This window comes from Diadema setosum, chromosome 11, assembly GCF_964275005.1.
Source record: "Diadema setosum chromosome 11, eeDiaSeto1, whole genome shotgun sequence".
NCBI classification, from domain to species: Eukaryota; Metazoa; Echinodermata; class Echinoidea; order Diadematoida; family Diadematidae; genus Diadema; species Diadema setosum.
Genome location: NC_092695.1, coordinates 15,701,652 through 15,720,392, shown reverse-complemented (window position 1 = coordinate 15,720,392; position 18,741 = coordinate 15,701,652). Strand labels below are relative to the sequence as shown.

The 18,741-nt window shown below is 37.9% G+C and overlaps 1 protein-coding gene across 1 annotated transcript; it reads left to right on the top strand.

Annotated features, from left to right (window-relative positions):
- The first annotated feature begins 569 nt into the window (after positions 1 to 569).
- LOC140235311 (CMP-N-acetylneuraminate-poly-alpha-2,8-sialyltransferase-like) lies at positions 570 to 12,114 on the top strand. The gene is made up of 3 exons (XM_072315337.1): positions 570 to 667; positions 3,730 to 4,263; positions 11,838 to 12,114. The coding sequence occupies exons 1-3, from the start codon at positions 570 to 572 to the stop codon at positions 12,112 to 12,114; spliced, it is 909 nt and encodes a 302-aa protein (XP_072171438.1).
- The last annotated feature ends 6,627 nt before the right edge of the window (positions 12,115 to 18,741 follow it).

Sequence of the window (18,741 nt, the reverse complement as noted above, 5' to 3'; positions counted from 1 at the left end):
TCTGCTCTTACTGGAAATTCCCCATGAGAGATCAGATTAAAATGAATCCGGATAAACAAACGCATTGAATAATACATTTACGAGATGGAGGATAAAACATGTATCAGTTTAGTGTGCCCGTTCCTCTTGAAACATTGGAAGATATATCATCGAAATATTCTTCCACTTAAATTTTACTACTCAGAGGAAATGTGTTGAATTTTAACTAGGTCTGTATTATCAATGAGTATGTCATGGGGAGTTGTATGATTACAATATGCATTTTATTTGATTATTTTACTTCTGCTTTATTTAACATAATAAATGTAGTGCTGTCGTAAGTGGGATTTTTGGATCTAAGCCTATGACCTTGATCCCCCGAAAGTTAAATGTGTTAATAACCACTACTTATTAGAATTTAAGTAAAAATGCATTATTCATTGTAGCTTGTAGTTTGTTTGTGACTGACAGGCTTTTTGGGGGGAGGGGGGGGGGGGCTTCGGTGTATTTTGCAGAGAAAATAAAAAAAAATAAAAATAAAACGAAACTAAACTGCGTCATATGATCGTGGAGGACGATACCATCTGCGGATGTTCCCAGGAAGGCTTGCAGAACTTGCCAAACCAAGTGATGCTGCCCTGGACCGGATCCGCAACATGGCAATGAGGAAATACCCCCTCCCCAACTTGTATCATAATACAACATCATATTACAACATCATATCACATCACATTACAACAGAACACGTGAAGAAGAAGACAATGAAAATCCGCATTATGTTCACTTTGACTCAAAGGAGTAGATTTAAAGGAAACTATCAACGTTCACACAGTTTCATTGGAATATACCAAGAACTGACTAAATATGGAATTCCCCGGAGCCCTGTCGTAGTCACATATGCAAATAAGATGAGGTAATCATGTCATGGCCTCTCAAGCTTCCTATTCTGTAATGTTTAAGTTTTACACAGGTGAAATCAAAAAGAAGAATCTACAATGACCCTTTATATCAACATAATGATAATTTCGTAATGACGACTTTTATATCTATCGGGGGTTCAGTTTGGTGAATTTTTTACTGGAATGAATTTGACAGCAATCTCTATGAACCAATGATGTCAACACATTATCTTATTAGCATAATAGGTTGTAATCGATATCACAGTTACCTTCCATAACCCATATCACGCAATGAAACGTGTCAGTCTTTGTGGGTTATCATTCTACGCATGCTCGTATTCTACGCGAGTCAGCCGAGCAGAGATTGACCGTGCATAGTTTGTGAAGCGGATCATACTGATTCAAAGAAGTGGGAAGATATGCAGTTGCTGTGAGTTTGCTGCTCAAGCATGTATCCGTTCCGTTTCTCGATGAAACGATCAATTTTCTGCCGGGGAAGAACATGGGTTCTCGTTATCTTGATCCTGGTTGCTTGTGTTGTGTGGAGAGCCAACCTGGGGAAGATGCATTTACTCATTAGCAAAAGAGGATCAGGTATAGTTGAAAATCAATTGATCTTCTTCTTGAGTTTTTTTTTTTTTATATTCATTTTTATGTATTCATTCTCCACTCATGGGAAGGATTACCCTTTCAGCCAAAGTTAGGGCTGAATTGCAAATGGGTCCTTGGCAAAAACGTTCAAAACAAACAGACGTGTAGGGCCTACATTCATCATTGTTCCAGTGAAAACAGAATAACTTACTTATACACACACACGAAGAATAGATCCAATGATTTTGTTGTAATCATGTCTTTATTGATAAGTAAAAACAAAGGACATGTTGACATATATACCAGGTCCATGATCCTATTCTGGACACATGGCAGGTAGTGACACACTAACAAATACTTACACAGTGAATAAAGAACAATATATCTGTATTCGCAACAGATTTGTGAGGTTGACAACAATTACACAAAATTAATTCATCACCGTACATTTCCTCACGCAGTACACATACACTGTATTACCAATGACTCATTTCATTATTTTGTCCAGGATGCTCCATCACATTTTCTAACTGATCGAGTGAAATTCGAATAAATCATTATGTCCGCTATAAATGCATTTCCAAGTATTCTCGTGGCAATCCAATTTTATTAATTTATACACTTTTAATACACTTTACTAATCAAACTAAAATCAAAATAAAACCTGTACCATACAAGTTTCAGAAGCATACGGAATCCCTTCCCTGCAGTATCGAGAAATAGCTGAATGATGACGTAATCAGATTTGTTTTCCAACCATCAAACAACATTCTCAAGTTGTGTACACTCCACATAGAACAGATATATGTATCGTAACATGGATCATGGTATTAAAAAGTTTAGAATGCTCTGATATAGGCACAAAGCGATGAAACCAGGGTATTATGTTTGTAGAACATGAAAAACTTGAATTACTCATTTGCATCATCGACTCACCTGAAAATTGAAGTAGTTCCCTTTGCTTTCTTTACTTTATTTTGATATCCCTATGCTATGAGGGTAGGCTTACATGGTGTGATAGATAAGTCAGATTTAAAAAAAAAAAAAAAAAATCAGCCTGGCATATTCATTCTTGGACAAAATGCTTCACCAAAATGTCCCTCCTGACTTTGGTGAACAAATTGGCGGGTCCTCTCGTAGAAAAGTGTCAATATTGAAGACTCTATCCCATTAAAACGATCATACTATACTACAATCATACTGGATCATCAATGATGTAAAATACTCATCCAGTTTTGTATTTTCTATTTCAGAGTCAGCAGCTATGATTGCGAGGCTTGAAGTATCCGTTCGACATACATACGACAGTACAGTTTTAATGTCGACTCTTGAACATATGAAGCACATGAAGAGGCCATTATCAGCTACAGCTATTGCAAGTTCACGGTAAGACACAAACAACACACACACACACACACACACACACACAAACGAAAGCGATCTGTTTTGTACGTCTAGCATTGTGATGCCATGACATCGTCACCTTATTGTGAAATGTCATACGCACCTGCTTAGAGTATTTCATCTTTTTTGTTGCAAATTTGTGATACTTGAAATGCCATTTATAACTTTAGATACGATTTTGATAAAACATCTTGAATTCTGTTTGTTTTATTAATATTTCTCTTGTCATCAACCCAATTCCGATGAGGTGCACGCTTCCCACCTTCTTCTTGCAATTTGTAATCTAAAAAGCATATTATATCTTACATGACGTTATTCAACATATCTCACCGACGTTTTTATATTTGAATGACTTTTTTTTACGTCTTAGTTATCAATGATTTTTCGGCAACATATATTTTTCTTTTAATAGAGTAACAACAATAAGAAAAGATGCAATACACTTAAAATGGATACTAAAAATAATTACTGTGAAATCCTTCAATCAGGAATAAATTACTTTAAATAGATTACAACACTTCCAACTCATGTTTCGATTATATGTAATTGTGTTATATTAATCGACAAAAATATTAGAACGAATGAAATTCTACACGATTAGGACCGAATACGTGATTTGTATGTATCGTGCATTTAATCAGATCTCTGCATAGTGAATTCCTAATGTTAAATTGCGTTTCCATGGTTTCCTTTCCCCGCATTTTATGAAGACGTATGACGTTCTCTGGGGCACCTTACGTTGACTATCAACACGTATCCAAGCATTCTATTTTGACTAATCTCTATGTAAATTGACCTCATTTTGTACTCTTCTAACCGGACCTTAAAAGCTGTCCCTCGTTTACCTGTCTTACAGCAAAAACATTATGAAATACTTAAACACCAACACAACGTTCAGAATATTTCGCATGGGCATCGCAGCGGAAGCTTTTCAATTCGGCGTCAATGAATCTACTATCATCGCACAAAACCAGACGGAACCACTACCAACCATCGGGCCACGATGCGCTGTCGTCGGGAACTCTGGGATACTGGAGCATAGTCGGTGTGGAAGCGAAATCGACGAGCACGACTTTATTTTCAGACTGAATCTCGCGCCTGTTGGGAGAAATTTCTCATCTGATGTCGGGTCACGGATAAGTTTAACTACCGTAAACACGGAAGAATTGTTCGAACTGTCAAAAATAAAAGTGCCAAGTGACTTAATTCGGGATAACAAGGGACTTCCTTACGCAGAGAGAACGTACAGCATTACCAACAAGACAATTGTGTGGTACCCGAAGGGAAAGCCTCAAAGGCTGCGTACTGTGGCTTCGCTGTTTAACAGAACTCTGAATCTCCAGCCATCATGGGCCTACAGTCCAGAGTCTTTGATGTATCTTGCGTACAGGTATCTCAATTTCCATAACCTGCTCGTAGTAACAACCGTTTTGCTTTTTACTGACAAATATCATAGAATCTGTAGAAATGCTCACCCTTAATCTCTGCTGCGAGATCAGTTTCTCCTGTTGAGTGAATGCTTTAAGTTAATGCCGAATATCAGATCGCATATATTTAGGGAAAAATCAGAGACTGATACCATAGTATGTCATGTGCAGATGGGAAAATTGTCCCTGTTTTACAAACAAACATTTATTAAATTACGACTGTTCGGATATTTACACGTAGGGCCTGCACACATTGGCGCGAAGAATAAAACGGGGTCATCCCACGAGACCGACACCCACGAGTCATACAGTCCACGAGACCGACATAAAAAAATAGGACCATGAGTCATACAGCCCATGAGTTCGACACTACGCAGAAAATTCTCACGAGACCGACACTAAGCAAGCAAAGCCCATGAGACCGACACTACGCTTAAAAGGCTCACGAGACCGACACTAGACAAAGAAAGCCCATGAGACCGACACTAGGCAAAGAAGGCTCACGAGACCGACACTAGGCAAAGAAGGCTCACGAGACCGACACTAGACAAAGCAAGCCCACGAGACCGACACTAGGCAAAGAAGACTCACGAGACCGACACTAGGCAGAGAAAGCCCACGAGACCGACACTACGCAAAGAAGGCTCACGAGACCGATAAGATGAACAGCGCCATCTAATTACAAGTATGTACAAGAATGCGCTGTCCAGCGAGAGGTTGTAACTAGTTGAACAGCGACATCAGCGACATGAAATATCTGTCACGATAGGCGGAGCGACATCGTTACCGATTTTTTTTTTTTAATGAGATTTTGCTCTTCATGGGACCCCCCCCCCCCCCCCCCCACAAAATCAAGGACAAAAATGATGTAAGGTTTGATTTTAGACCTTTGAAAATGCCATCGTGTCATTTTTAATAGCCTTTTCCAATTTTTAGCTAGAAGATGGACGGGATGCATTTTTCCCCCTTTTCTTTCTCGCTTCACTATAAGCAAGCCTTATTAGATAATCCTATTATACCCGCCCGCTAAGACGTTTTAGAGTTCAATTTGTAATCTTCTCACATTTTATATCGCAGCGATTCACATCGATTTGTGACTTCTGTTTGTAGAATTATTATCTTCCTCAAAACGCTACATTTTTCATGAAATATTATGTTTTCATGGATGCATCTTCTTTTTCCGAATCCTTAACGCTACCTGTATAGACGATTACGTTATTTTCTGTGAATTTATACTAGACCAGCACCTTCGCAGAAGACTACACCCCCTCCATATCATGTAAAGCAGGTTTGCACTGCAACATTGACCATTTTGTGAAATATTTCCTTGTAAACTTCATTTCACAGCTGGGTATTTTTGTAGTTGGTTGATCTGAATGACTACATCATTTTATTCTTTTGTTTTGTAAGTAAGTATGTGTTTTGCGGAAAGGGAAACGAGGGTATTTTGGTATTTTTTAAATCAATTTGGAAACATCTGATGTACACTTTTACTGAATTTTGTTTATTTTTTCACAAACAGCCACACACATAAACACAATTAAAGATCTTGAACCTTTCTGGGGGTGAGGGAGGGCAATTGACGGGGTAACACCGGAGCAACCCTCCTTTTCCATCTCTGAGATCTTCCTTATGCCATTATCTGGACACACTATGCAATTAATTGGTCTATAGGTGGCGCTGTTCATCCTGTCGGTCCTACGTGGGCCGTCTTTGCCTAGTGTCGGTCTCGTGAGCCTCTTTTGCGTAGTGTCGGTCTCGTGAGCTTTGTTTACCTAGGGCCCGTTGCATTAAAGTTACAATTATGGTAACTTTGCCATCCAGTGGTAACTACCATGGCAACAATACTCAACAGCCAATCACAATCAAGAATTCCATGGAAGTTACCACTGGATTTTCTTTGAAATTGTTACAAATATGTTCTGTTAATGCATTGTATATAATTTTCCTGTTTATTCAATGGAAATGAAAATAAAGTTGAAGAAGAAGTTGAAGAAGTTGATGGCAAAGTTTCCATAATAGTAACTTTTATGCAACGGGCCCCTAGTGTCGGTCTCGTGAGCCTTTTAAGCGTAGTGTCGGTTTCGTGGGTTTTGTGTGCGTAGTGTCGGTCTCGTGAGCCTTTTGTGCTTAGTGTCGAACTCATGGGCTGTTAAACTCGTGGGCTTATTCTACTTGATGTCGAAATCGTGGATTTCATTTACTTTAAAGTGTCGAACTCGTGGGCTGTATAACTAGTGGGCTGCATGACTCGTGGGCTGTATGACGTGTGGGCTGTATGACTCGCGGGTGTCGGTCTCGTGACGTGCACTCGAACTCGTGGGCTGTATAACTAGTGGGCTGTATGACTTCGGAGCGCTATGATTCTTGGGCTGTATGACTTGTGGATTGTATGAGTTGTTGGCTGTTTGACTTGTGGGTGTCGGTCTCGTGACGTGCACCCACAAAAACATTCCGTCATGCTGACGTATGGAACCACACTATTAGACATAGACCAAAGCCCTCGATCTCCTCGGTTTTGCCGGAAGAGTGCGTAGGGAACAAGCGTGCTGGCTTTCAAAAAAACTTTTCTTGTTATTTACAACAATAATGATAGTAACAACACCAACAACAACAATAACCACAACGCAATAATAATGACAATGTAACAACAAGAATAATATACTATTATTGATAATTGAGATGTATACAAAAAGAGGAGAAACTACTTTCAAGATACTCTTTTCATTTCACTAATTCAGAGGAAAAAGAAAGAACAAATTGCATTAAATACATATATCTGATCAGATGGTTTACAACAAAAACAAAACAAATACTCATTCCAAAATTTAAAAGCGAAAGTACTTTTTTAATTATACACGTTTGAATGCAACTAGTACTGTATGAATTTTGATGCAACTTCTCACAGTGCCTTGGTATGCATTGCCAAGAACTAGAAAAAGAGAGGAACTAATGTGAGACAGTGATCAGATATTCTTGCGGGATGGGTGAGAGGCATTTTGCGCAATCATACGTAATGGAATGTCAAACCACAAATCTTCACAACGCCAAACGTTCCTTTTCTGTTAACATGATTGGAATGTTTCCACCACTCAAACACACTTTTCCCCCTGGGAGCCCTGTGTTGAAATTCCTCTACCTTCGCGAAATCAAACGATAGCAACGATTTCACTTATTCTTCTATTACCAGTCATTCTAATCCTCTGGTAGACAAACATCGAAATTCTTCAATGTCATATTTTAATTTTCACCACCCTTTTTCGTGGTGAATTTCGTTCTTTTGTAGGCTTCTCCATCTTTCATCTTGGTAGACCAGACTTGTATCTATAGGAATAAATTAATATGAACATCTGATTGCATGTTTTATTTATCATGTTATTATTATTGACTCATTTCCATCTTCATCAACTGGATAACAATTGATATTTGTCGAAGGCTTTATTATAAGATGTTTGTGTCTAGTGGATTGTAACTTATAATAGATACACGTCAAGTGACTCATTGGCTATTACCTGAGGATATTACCTAAGATACAATGGTATAGTGAACACACTAGCTGTACATTTAATATGTTATGCGTGCTATTCTCAGAGTGGAATGCTGCTATTTGGCAGTGAATTTGACGCGAAATCAACCACCGCATGCTTCAGAAAAGAAAATTCACTATCTTCAATAGAACCAAATGAAATCAAAATACCCTGGTCGATGTAATGACACCTCTAGCGACTATAATGTATGTTTACCTGTTCTTCATAAAACAACAAGGTGTAGAAAAAAAAGTTATACCTCAGCAAATTGTAATGCAGATAATGGAAAATGTCAATGTAAAGCAAATTGAAAGGGAAGATAGCTCTATGGTGTCTTAGTAATGCAAACATTTTGCGATAGTCTATCTGCGCTTTCTGGCAATTGAAAAAAAAAAACACCAACAACAACATATCAACAGCCGTGTTTTATGATTGTGAGCCATTAAAAAACAACAACAACAACAATGCTTACATCAGTTTGGCTACTGACCACAAAATTTCAAAGATACCGTAAAGTGATCAACACTAGTTAGTGTTCAAGGATTTGTTACGTACAAATTGAAGTTGGTGTAATACCATTTCTTTTAGTGTGTACAATTTGCTATATATTGTGTGTAATATTTGCACTACGTACAATAGATTGGCTGTTAATAGTTTCATGGTCTCCTTCTATAGCAGTACATAGCTCGGCCTTCATAATAGTCCATTACTTTGAATAAATCCTTGATTTTTCCCGAAAAGGGAATGGCAAAACTTCTTCTACCCTCTTTCTGCCCTTGGAGCGGGATATTTTGAGGCTGAGCGCCCTCACTCGGTCGTTTCAATTCCATAAACGTACATGTAGTTCATTTCATGAGAGTACTGTTTGCATCTTCATCCGTAAAATTCTACAAAGGTTTCTTGTTAAAGTGAAAACGCAGTTCTCATATGCCTGCAGGACTGTCGATTTATACTCTAAGTTGTACGCATATGCATAATGTGTGAAATAAAGCTGTAACAACACGATTTCATACGGTTGGGTAACTACGAAACTGCGATATGTTAGCCAAAAGGGTTCGCCGGAAGTATTACAATCTCAGAGCTTACCCGTTCGTGGTTGCTATGTAATTTCTCATAATTGATTATCGATAATCGACAAATCAGGCCTTAGCAGTATCCACCGATCTCCCGGGCTAGAATAATCTCAAACAGTGTTGGAAATACGATCTTTTTTGTTGTTGTTTTTTTCTATAGTCCTTTATGGATTCCTTATTCAAAATAAATGCATGAAAAGTCAAAGTGGACCTACATTATGTACCAAAATCAACACAAATCAGCATTACATAATTATAATCGCTGAAATCAAATTAAGCTATACTTTCAGCAAAAATTGTATTCATTAAAAAAAAAACTTTAAAATATATAGATAAAACACTTAAATGGAATCCATTCCCCTTTTGTCTCTCCCATCCAGTGGTAAACCAGTGCTCCCACCATTTTCTCTACCTCTCCCATCCCCACCTCCCTCCCTGTGGACATCTGGCTCCGGGCTCTTCCATGCCAGCTTTCATACTTTGAGATTTTGCCATTTGGTAAAATTGATAGTTAAAGTTCCCTTCTTTGACGCTAATTTCCTTTCTTCTTATCTATCTTCTAAAATATCAATTGTCACTTCATTGTACATGTTGTAAGGCGGTTTTATGTTCTCTGCTTTTAAAAATCAAACATTTAACAAGAATTAAATGTGATTTAACGATTGGTGTTTTCCCTTGTTGCATTCCTTCATCCTGAACAGAATTTCTTCTCCAAATGAACATCATTAACATATTCCCACATAATTCCTAGATTAATTACACGTGCTCGCAAGTATAAAATAAATGTTTATAATAAATTATGTTTCTTCTTCTTTTTCCAAAAAAAGAACATAAATTACTTAAAACCAAACCAAACCGGAGGAGATGATGATTTGTATATACAATATCGTGCACCAGTTCGATTGGAACTCTTGTATAAAATCGGCTATTTAGCGTCCATTTTCGTGGCCTTAAAATGATTATGTTTTTAATTTCCTTGACAGAAAACAGAAAAAGATTGCTAGGGCACGATCGGTCATCACGTATACCGTTTGAGATATGCTTGTAGCTTTCAAAACATGACCAGTATTTAGATTAGATATCTTGCAGTCTGCTAGACAGAATGTGGGCCTGTCTCGTTGTGGAAGATTGGATATTATCCTTATTCCCTTTGACTTGTTTCTATCTTTGTTGGCTTTGACTGTCAACTTGATTAGCCTTGCTAGCTGCACCTGATCAGTCATGCACACAGATTCTATTCCTCGCATTATGCATTGTCATTATGAAGCTGGACTTTCCCTAATAGAAATTGTGCTTTGGTTGTCTTCCTTTCATTTATTGCATTTGACAATGGGATTCCTTAGCAGGTTGCTTATGCTACTCCTGTTTTGTTGACTGAAAAACTACAGTAACTTCTCCACTATGGAGTGCTGTAAAAAATGAAATCACAGCCACTCAAATATATGTTAAATGGAAAGAGAAACTGCCACTACAACAATGTTTGTAACCTTCATCGTGTCATTACCAATAACAGGAAAACATTGAGGCAAACCTTGGCCCAGAACACAGAGATAGAATGGAGTGTTGAAACAGCAATGATTACTCAGATACATTGCACGTGGCACAAGTAACTACAGCAGCCCATGCCAATTCTCGATTTCCATCACTAGCGGTTATGTTTCCTCTGATGTTTAGACCATGTACACTATGATAGGAATTCACTTGGTATCAGCGCATGCAAAGGAGATGCTCACCACATAAGAAGCTTTATATTTTTGGGCTACAAAATATTTGCAAAACCTTGTCTCAGAATCTGTTTCCGGGAGAAATCTCCGCTCTTGTAACAGTGAACAATATGTCCAAAGAACAATCTCCAATCTCGAAGAAAAGCTCTTTATTTCTGCAGCCCCATGTCTCTGGAATGTTTTTCCACTGAGGATCCGAGCAGCAGAATCCATAGAACATTTAAAAAGAATCTGAAGTCAGATAATATTATTTGTGTTCGTGTCTTGTTTTGGTTGAATATATATTTTGGATTTGTTAACATATTTCATTCATTTTATTTCATTTCATTTATTCTATTTCCAACAAAGTATAATTACAGCATTACATTTGCAAATTCATAGTTATATTAACGAAATCAAAGAGGCTCGTTTCTTAGATACATTTCTATCTCTTCCATGTTCAGTCCACTCTTAATTACATTTGTATGTATAACTGTATAATTCACTTTGATGTCCCTCTGCGCCTCAGAATAGGTTAGTAGATTGATGACGCATTACACGTGCTTTATTTATGTCCACTATTAAATGTGGAGGTTGTTTCATGAATATAAAAGTCAATCTTTCAAGAGAAACTTGTAATATAACGATATTGGAGAGCTGTATGTAAAACGCATTGAGTAGTTTTTAATTGATTATTCGCTATATAAGTGCCAGTTTATTATTATTTCTTAACTGCATATATATACGATCGAATTAATTTGACTCTTTTGCTCCAATACTAAAAAACAATTCAATATCCTGGCAAATCGCATCAGCCGAATAAGTTTCTCCGTAGAACCTTTCGATTATTCTTAAGCCCTTCCAAGAGCTATGTTTTGGCTTTGATAGAAACTCTTATTTGCTCTCTGTACATTACATTATATTTTGCTCGGATTTTTTATTTCGTCAAAATGTATGTGTATATGCATGTATACATAGGAACATGCAACACAATAACGTGTTATATATCAGTTTTCAGATTGTTTAAATGACCAGTTATATATAGATAATGCTGAAAAATCACAGACACACCAGTATAAACTTTAAGTTGGATTTGCAGAGTCTTCCCTCTTGACCCGAAGTCGGTTTTATACAACAATAAGTTAATGACAGTTGATACACAGTTGGAGAACGATGCACAGTGCAATAAAGTTCCTCAATTATTTTCTTGTGTGGGCTTGCCTTCTCTCTACAGGATTTGGAAGATTCCCTTGCCGTCTACTGGACTGTCTGTGGTTACGGTCGCTCTTCTACACTGTGATGAAGTTAACATATATGGGTTCTATCCGTTCCCGCAAGATTCCCGGAACCGAGAACTGCGATACCATTACTATGAACCCACCATAAGAAACTTTTACTCTAAAAACGGCACAGTGGGTGTGCACAAGATGCCTCGGGAATTTGCTTTGCTGCGAAAGCTAGACGAAGAGGGTGTACTCCGATTAGTAACTGAACGCTGCTACGATGAGTAATATATGAAATTAAGACCCCAGAGACTTGGACTCAACGGTGGTCCTTTAATAGTGTCACATTGCCTACACGCCGGCATACACGTCGTGTTTCGACGCCGAAACTGATACGTCGTGCACGTGACTGGTTCGATTTAAAGGTCCACAGAAATCTAACTGAATTATCCTGTTAAGATATTCAAATAACCTTGGGTGCAAAAATCCAGACCTATATTTTCAGGAAATCTCTGGTCTAGCAAAAATGAAAATAACAAGCTATAATTATCCCCCCAAATATTCCACGCCTCCTCAACCCCACCTCCCCCCCCCCCCATATATATATATATATATATATATATATATATATATATATAAACATGTTTGAGTGGATTGAGACATGGTGTTGTCACTGTTGGAGAACATGCGTATCAGTTTTACATAATCATTTAAAATGTTACATCCTTTATTAAATTAATAGCTTGGTATGTAAGATTTCAATATGTTTAGAGCGTCTTCATATAATAGCAGCTCTGCGCTAACAATGACGATGAAAAACATGTGAAAATAATGTTATTGTCTACAGACCACGCATGTAATTTATTAAAGTATACTGAAAAGTAAATACACTCTTGTATTAACATTACTGTTGTTTCAACATTACTGTTGTTTTTGTCTTCTCACTCGTGATCTTTTGTATGCCATATCGCTTGTGCAGTATTTGGTTGAATTTCAGTCAAGTGTATCGTGTTTGTCCTGTGTGTATTGTTTTATATGTACCTACAAAGCTGCATAATAAAAACATTTATTATGAAAGAGGTAAACGAAAGCCACATGGGACACATATTTTGATATTCAGCATACGTTTATTACAATCTGCACATTGTATGATAGGTACCACAATTAATAGCTATAACAAAATACAATAGACTGTTTATAACATTAGCATGAAAAAAAGGATATGAAGAGCAACAGCATTCTTTCCGACAACTTTCATAATGTAAATATTGTAATACAGAAATGAAACAACAAGAAACAAAATCTGACGGCGTAATAAAGAGGCAGTGCATATCCATCATACATCGTTTTTGTTTTGTTTTTTTCGCTTCGTAAATCAGTATTCTCTGGCCTCTATTTCAATAACTACAAGAAATTAACATTCAGTATCAGTTAAAAAGTGCTCGCTGTAAAAGTACTTTTTTTTTATTACCTATTTTGTTCCGGTACTTATTACAATGATGATTGATTAAAGTGTCAATACGAAACTTTCCTGTCACGTTCGCACGTCTAATCAGCTTGAATGTCTCCAATCATTTTTTTTTTTTCTTTGGCGTAATAATTACGATTAAAAAGGGGATGTTCTACATAGACCTTTAAGATATAGATGAACCGTTGTGCTTGTCATTCATCAAAATCAATGATCACATGATTTTTGGTAAAGTATTATTTCAATGAATAATGACAGATGACAGAGGTCTTATGCCAGTTACATCAACTCTTAAAACGTCTCAAAAAGCCATTTTATTATGATACTCCAGTGACCAAACTCGTTTGTAAATTACTCTGGAATGTACGCAATATTCAGTGGACCTATAGGAAAACTCTATGCAGTAACCTTTTCTCTACGTTCAATAGTGGCCCTTCCAGATGATCTCCTCTCTTAGACAAGTGACATTTAAACACATGACCTCTCTGTTGTGTGGATGATGTCCAGTTGTGATTATCATGGTAGTGACCTTCAAAGTAAATACAAGTCACATTTCTCAGCTACCCTGAGAAGAATCCGGTGGATGCCTGAATTCGGAGCAAGCATGCTCATTTCACTGAAGTCTTTTCACTACATTCGTTTCTCATAACAGTCAATATTCACATCGGGCAAGAATGCATCTTCAAAGCATCACTGGACAGAAAATGGCCAGACTTTTAACTATAATCATCTTTGTAGGGCCTACATGGCATATGGTTAATTTTCATCGACACTGCGGGTGAACCTTGTTAGATTTCCGTGCAAGGCTATGACATGGCAAAATATTTTTTTCTCACATCGTATACCACGCTGCGAAGTACATCCACGTGTAAGGATGAAAATCAAATATATGTCCTATTTTATTTTTCCTAACTTTTAGCACCAGACGATGGACTCCCTTGGAACCAGTCAACCGCAAGTTCCGTCAAATCTTATTTGCGACAAGAGGTGGCGCTATCACTAAATAGCTGAAATACCCAGCCCTACCTGAAGAATCATGGTTACAACGAAGGCTTTGAAAGCAAGTCATCTGGTGATACACCCCCACCCACCCTGCCATCATAAAAAAATATAATAATAAAATAAAACAAACAGAGGATTACAAACGGAAGACGATTGTGATGTAATCCCCATAAAGAATGGTCATGATCATCGACCTAAATCGTAATGAACAGGTTGAAAAGAAACAAAGCCTCTAAATAATGAACTCCGTGTACTGATCTAGCTAACTAAACTAACCCGATAGCTTCAAATCTAAAGTTGATCAAACCAAATCTAAATAAGTCAAAGGCTATTTTCTTTCCCCTTTGTTTGTGTTGTTGGTCTACAAAGTTTCACTTGGAAATCAAACCGATTTAGCTAGAAAATATACAATGCAAATTTCGATTGTCATAGAGCAATCTTGTGGAATTGCATGACCCGGATTAACCAGGATGCACTTCCGAATTTCCTTTTTGAATAGGGTTTGGTTGATTGTCAGTGTTACAATCTATTAACACTACTACTACTAACAATGATAATAAAATGATGATGATAAAGATGATAATAATCGTGATGATGATGATGATGATGATAATAATGATGATAATAATAATAATAATAATAATAATAATAATAATGATAATAATATAATGATACAACTTTAAGCAAGATCGTCGCACATTCGAGAATAAATGCAAACAGATGTTAAGTGGCGTTCTTCACAGTTTTTTTTTTTTTTTTGTAGAGATTGTACTCTATGACAGGGAATTCAAGGGAAAGGTTACCTATTGTACGCCATTCGGCACTAATATTCTGCATGTCATCATACAAGGGTTTATGGGCAAGTTTAGAAAACGGGAAGTCGATCGATAACTTATGCTTTTTTTAAATCTCAGGACTGGCAGCGTCACTTTTTACCACTCACTCGACGAATCCCAATGGTAGGCCTTTATTGGGCTTAAATGAATATCAACCTGTATTCTCAACAAGCATCTCAACATTATGGTCGTCAAGTTAACGGCTAATAATACGAAGCTTTAAAGTTGATCGTCGATTACACAATTTGCGATACAGAATGCCAGGAACCTGGTTCCCTCCATGCTATCTTTTTAAATACTTTTGTCTTACGTTGTCAACTCAAAATGACATGTTCATGTCACTATGCACAGGATTTGACTATAGGAGAGTAAGGGATAGACAAGGAGGAATTTGAAAGGCAATAAATAAATAAATAGACGGATGTCGGTAAAATCAATGAGAGAGAATGAGGGAGAGATAGAGAGAGAATAGGACAAGGGGAATCACTACAGCATGGAGAATTACTCTCTTATTTGTCAATTTACAGCTCAAATGTCATCTTTACATACTCATTTTATAACTTACTACGTCTACAAAATATACAAAATAAACATTTCAGTACACATTGCGGTGCAACTAGCAGTTCACACGATTAGAAGTTTTACAAGAACACTCAGCCAATAGTCTTGTTTCTGTATATAAACATTGATCGGCACACAGATGCAATATCAGACTTGTCAAACAAGCAAAATACAATCACAGAGCATGAAAAAAAAAACAACAACAACAACACACATGTACAGTACTAGGAACCAACGCAGAAAGTTTAAGAATATGTAGGTAGTACCATCATACGATTGCTATGGTTGTACTCGGATGCAATCTTGAATACATAAATGGACTTCTACAATGAAATGCATAGACTTAGTAAAGTAGAGAACGTCTCCATGATCTAAAGCCTTTTCCATCTTGTGCTCATGAGATGATCATTTTACACATTTCTATCATCTCGTACAGTTATACACCTCACTACGATCCGATAATATCAGTCCGAGAGGTTGGTTATGCTCTGACACGGACCTACTTAAAATGTCCAGGATGAAGTTCTTATAAATACTGTTCGACTGATAATTACAACCCACAAGTAGTGAGGATATTTATATCATGGGTTCTACATTAACATAGACAGGAATGTATTGCTGTCGTACTGTGTTCATGACACAATATTGCTCATTTTCGGCAGCTGATTACAAACGGTTTCTGCTGGAAGCAATTATGAGTATGACCGAAACATCAGCTCTAACGCGATTTGCTAAATTTTGCAAACTTACAAGTTCGCATAAAACTTTCACAGTAATTATGAAATGTGGAAAATAAAGATGTTTTGGAATTACCACAGACAAAACACCGTTGGTGTCAGGATAAATCCATATACATTTAGACATGGTCAAAGATACTGACAAACGCAAAAGCAGAAGCAAAGGCACTGTGGGTAGGTCCAGCCCTTGCATAAGAATGATAGTTCAATGACTTGCATCATTTAGATTGCAATTTCATAGCGTTGTGACAAAAGTTCACATAAGAAATAAATAATATTTACATCTCGTTATCCAGCAATAAAAGAAGAAATTATATTGACGAAAAAATACCATACATGCGTTATTGTTGTCACAAGAGCACTGTATAGGGGGGATCATACTGTGTAGGTAGCCACAAGCTAGACCCAGTCTGTGTATAGTCTGTCATTATCAGGCGACACTCCGGAGCTCACGTCTGCTCCACACTTTTCGAGAACTGCCTCGACCTCGTCGGGCGAGTAACGAACTGGCGCCATTTCGCTGCTCGCCCCGGACGACGTCGAGTACGACACGCTATCCGTGCTCGAATTCCGGCTGTCACCACTGGAGTTGCGACTGTCGCTTCGTCCGTTGTGCATACTGCTGGGTATTCTCCCGTTCGACATGCCATCGTTCCTGTGCGCTTGACTCGCACCATTTATATAGGATCTTCCCTGTGCTGCTAGATCTGTTCTATTCATGTCATTGCGATAGCAATTTTGTCTGATGTCATTTTCTCCTCTGCTCTTGTCTGGCGAATGTAGGGTAACAACCACGCTGGGTGTGTTATTCCGTTTGTCCTGAGAGTTCCTCTCCAAAGGATGCTCTCTGATCGGTGTTAATGGCAGGGCACCTCCGTTGCGCTCATCCTCCGTCACAGTCGAAGAGCTGTTGCCATAGTAACCACTGATGTCCCTCGATGCAGGCGACTGCTGCCCCATGTTAAGGATGCCGCCTTTTGGCAACGGCTTGTGGTTCTGACTCACTTTGGAAACGTTGCCAAACGCGATCGCAGGATTGGGGGGTTTAGGGCTGGTGGCAGGCGGACGGTCGTTTGATTGGTAGCTGCGGTAGCTGCCGCCTGAAGAGCGGTTATCATCGTATTTCGAAAAGTGGACGGTTTTAGGCTTGTTGGCAGAAGAAAGATTGGGCATCCAGCACTCATCCGAGTGGCCCAGTGTCTGACATTCTGGCGTGCAGTGCGGGCTAGCCATGTAGCTAGGGCGGTGGCCTCCAGGTGGCGCTATGATAAAAAAAAAAAAAACAGACACACATTGTTGGCTGAGTCAATATTATGGTACATGGGAGTTCTTATTCAATTGTAACCTTGGTTGGCATGTTCAAAGGTCACAATGAAGACGAAAGGAAAAAAAAAAAAGAAAATGAAGAGGAGAGGGAGCAGGGTAAATATAGTAGTACATGTAGTAGGAGGTGACTGAGGAAGGAACATCTCAATAACACTTGTTACCTCTGCTGGTTTAACTATAATAAGAAATATTGTGGACGGTGGGATCATACGATTGGGTATTCAATTTCTGAAGTTCAACCTTCGCGGGGGTAATCATACCAACATACCACTAGCAATATTTCATTCAGCAAGTTGACACTAGCAATGATAGAATTCGGCATATCATAACACAATATGATACCAATTGACTTGGTGTCAAGTTCAAGTTCAAGTTCAGGTTCGAATTTAGCTGAAAAAGAAAAGAAGAAAGGATTACGCTGGCATTCTCCTTAACAAGAAACATACAAAACAGGCACAACTTTCCATAATGTAGGGAACACACACACACACACACACATACACACAAACGCACATACACACACTTTTTTTTTCAATGATATTTCATTGATTTCATTCAAATCAATCATAAATCAACCCATTCTGGGTGTAACATGAACATAAAAACGGTACAAATGCCATTCAAAAGACAAATCCATTACCAACTTATACTGCCAATCATCTCCCTTCAAACATAACTCGATTATAAATCAATCCTACTGACCATTTCTTCACGAGAAAGTATTGCCATGTACAAAAAAAAAAAATATATATATATATATCTTTGACTACGGTATACTTGTACACACACACACACACACACACGCACGCACACGCACGAACACACACACACACACACACACACACAAACTCACATTATTATAATCCTTCACTATCTCTAGGAAAGTACTTTTTAAAGGTTATTGTATACAATTTCAAATGGATAAAGCAGTATGGTTAAGCAGTATGGTAGATTTGTATGTGTGAGTGTGTGTGCACAGAGTTTG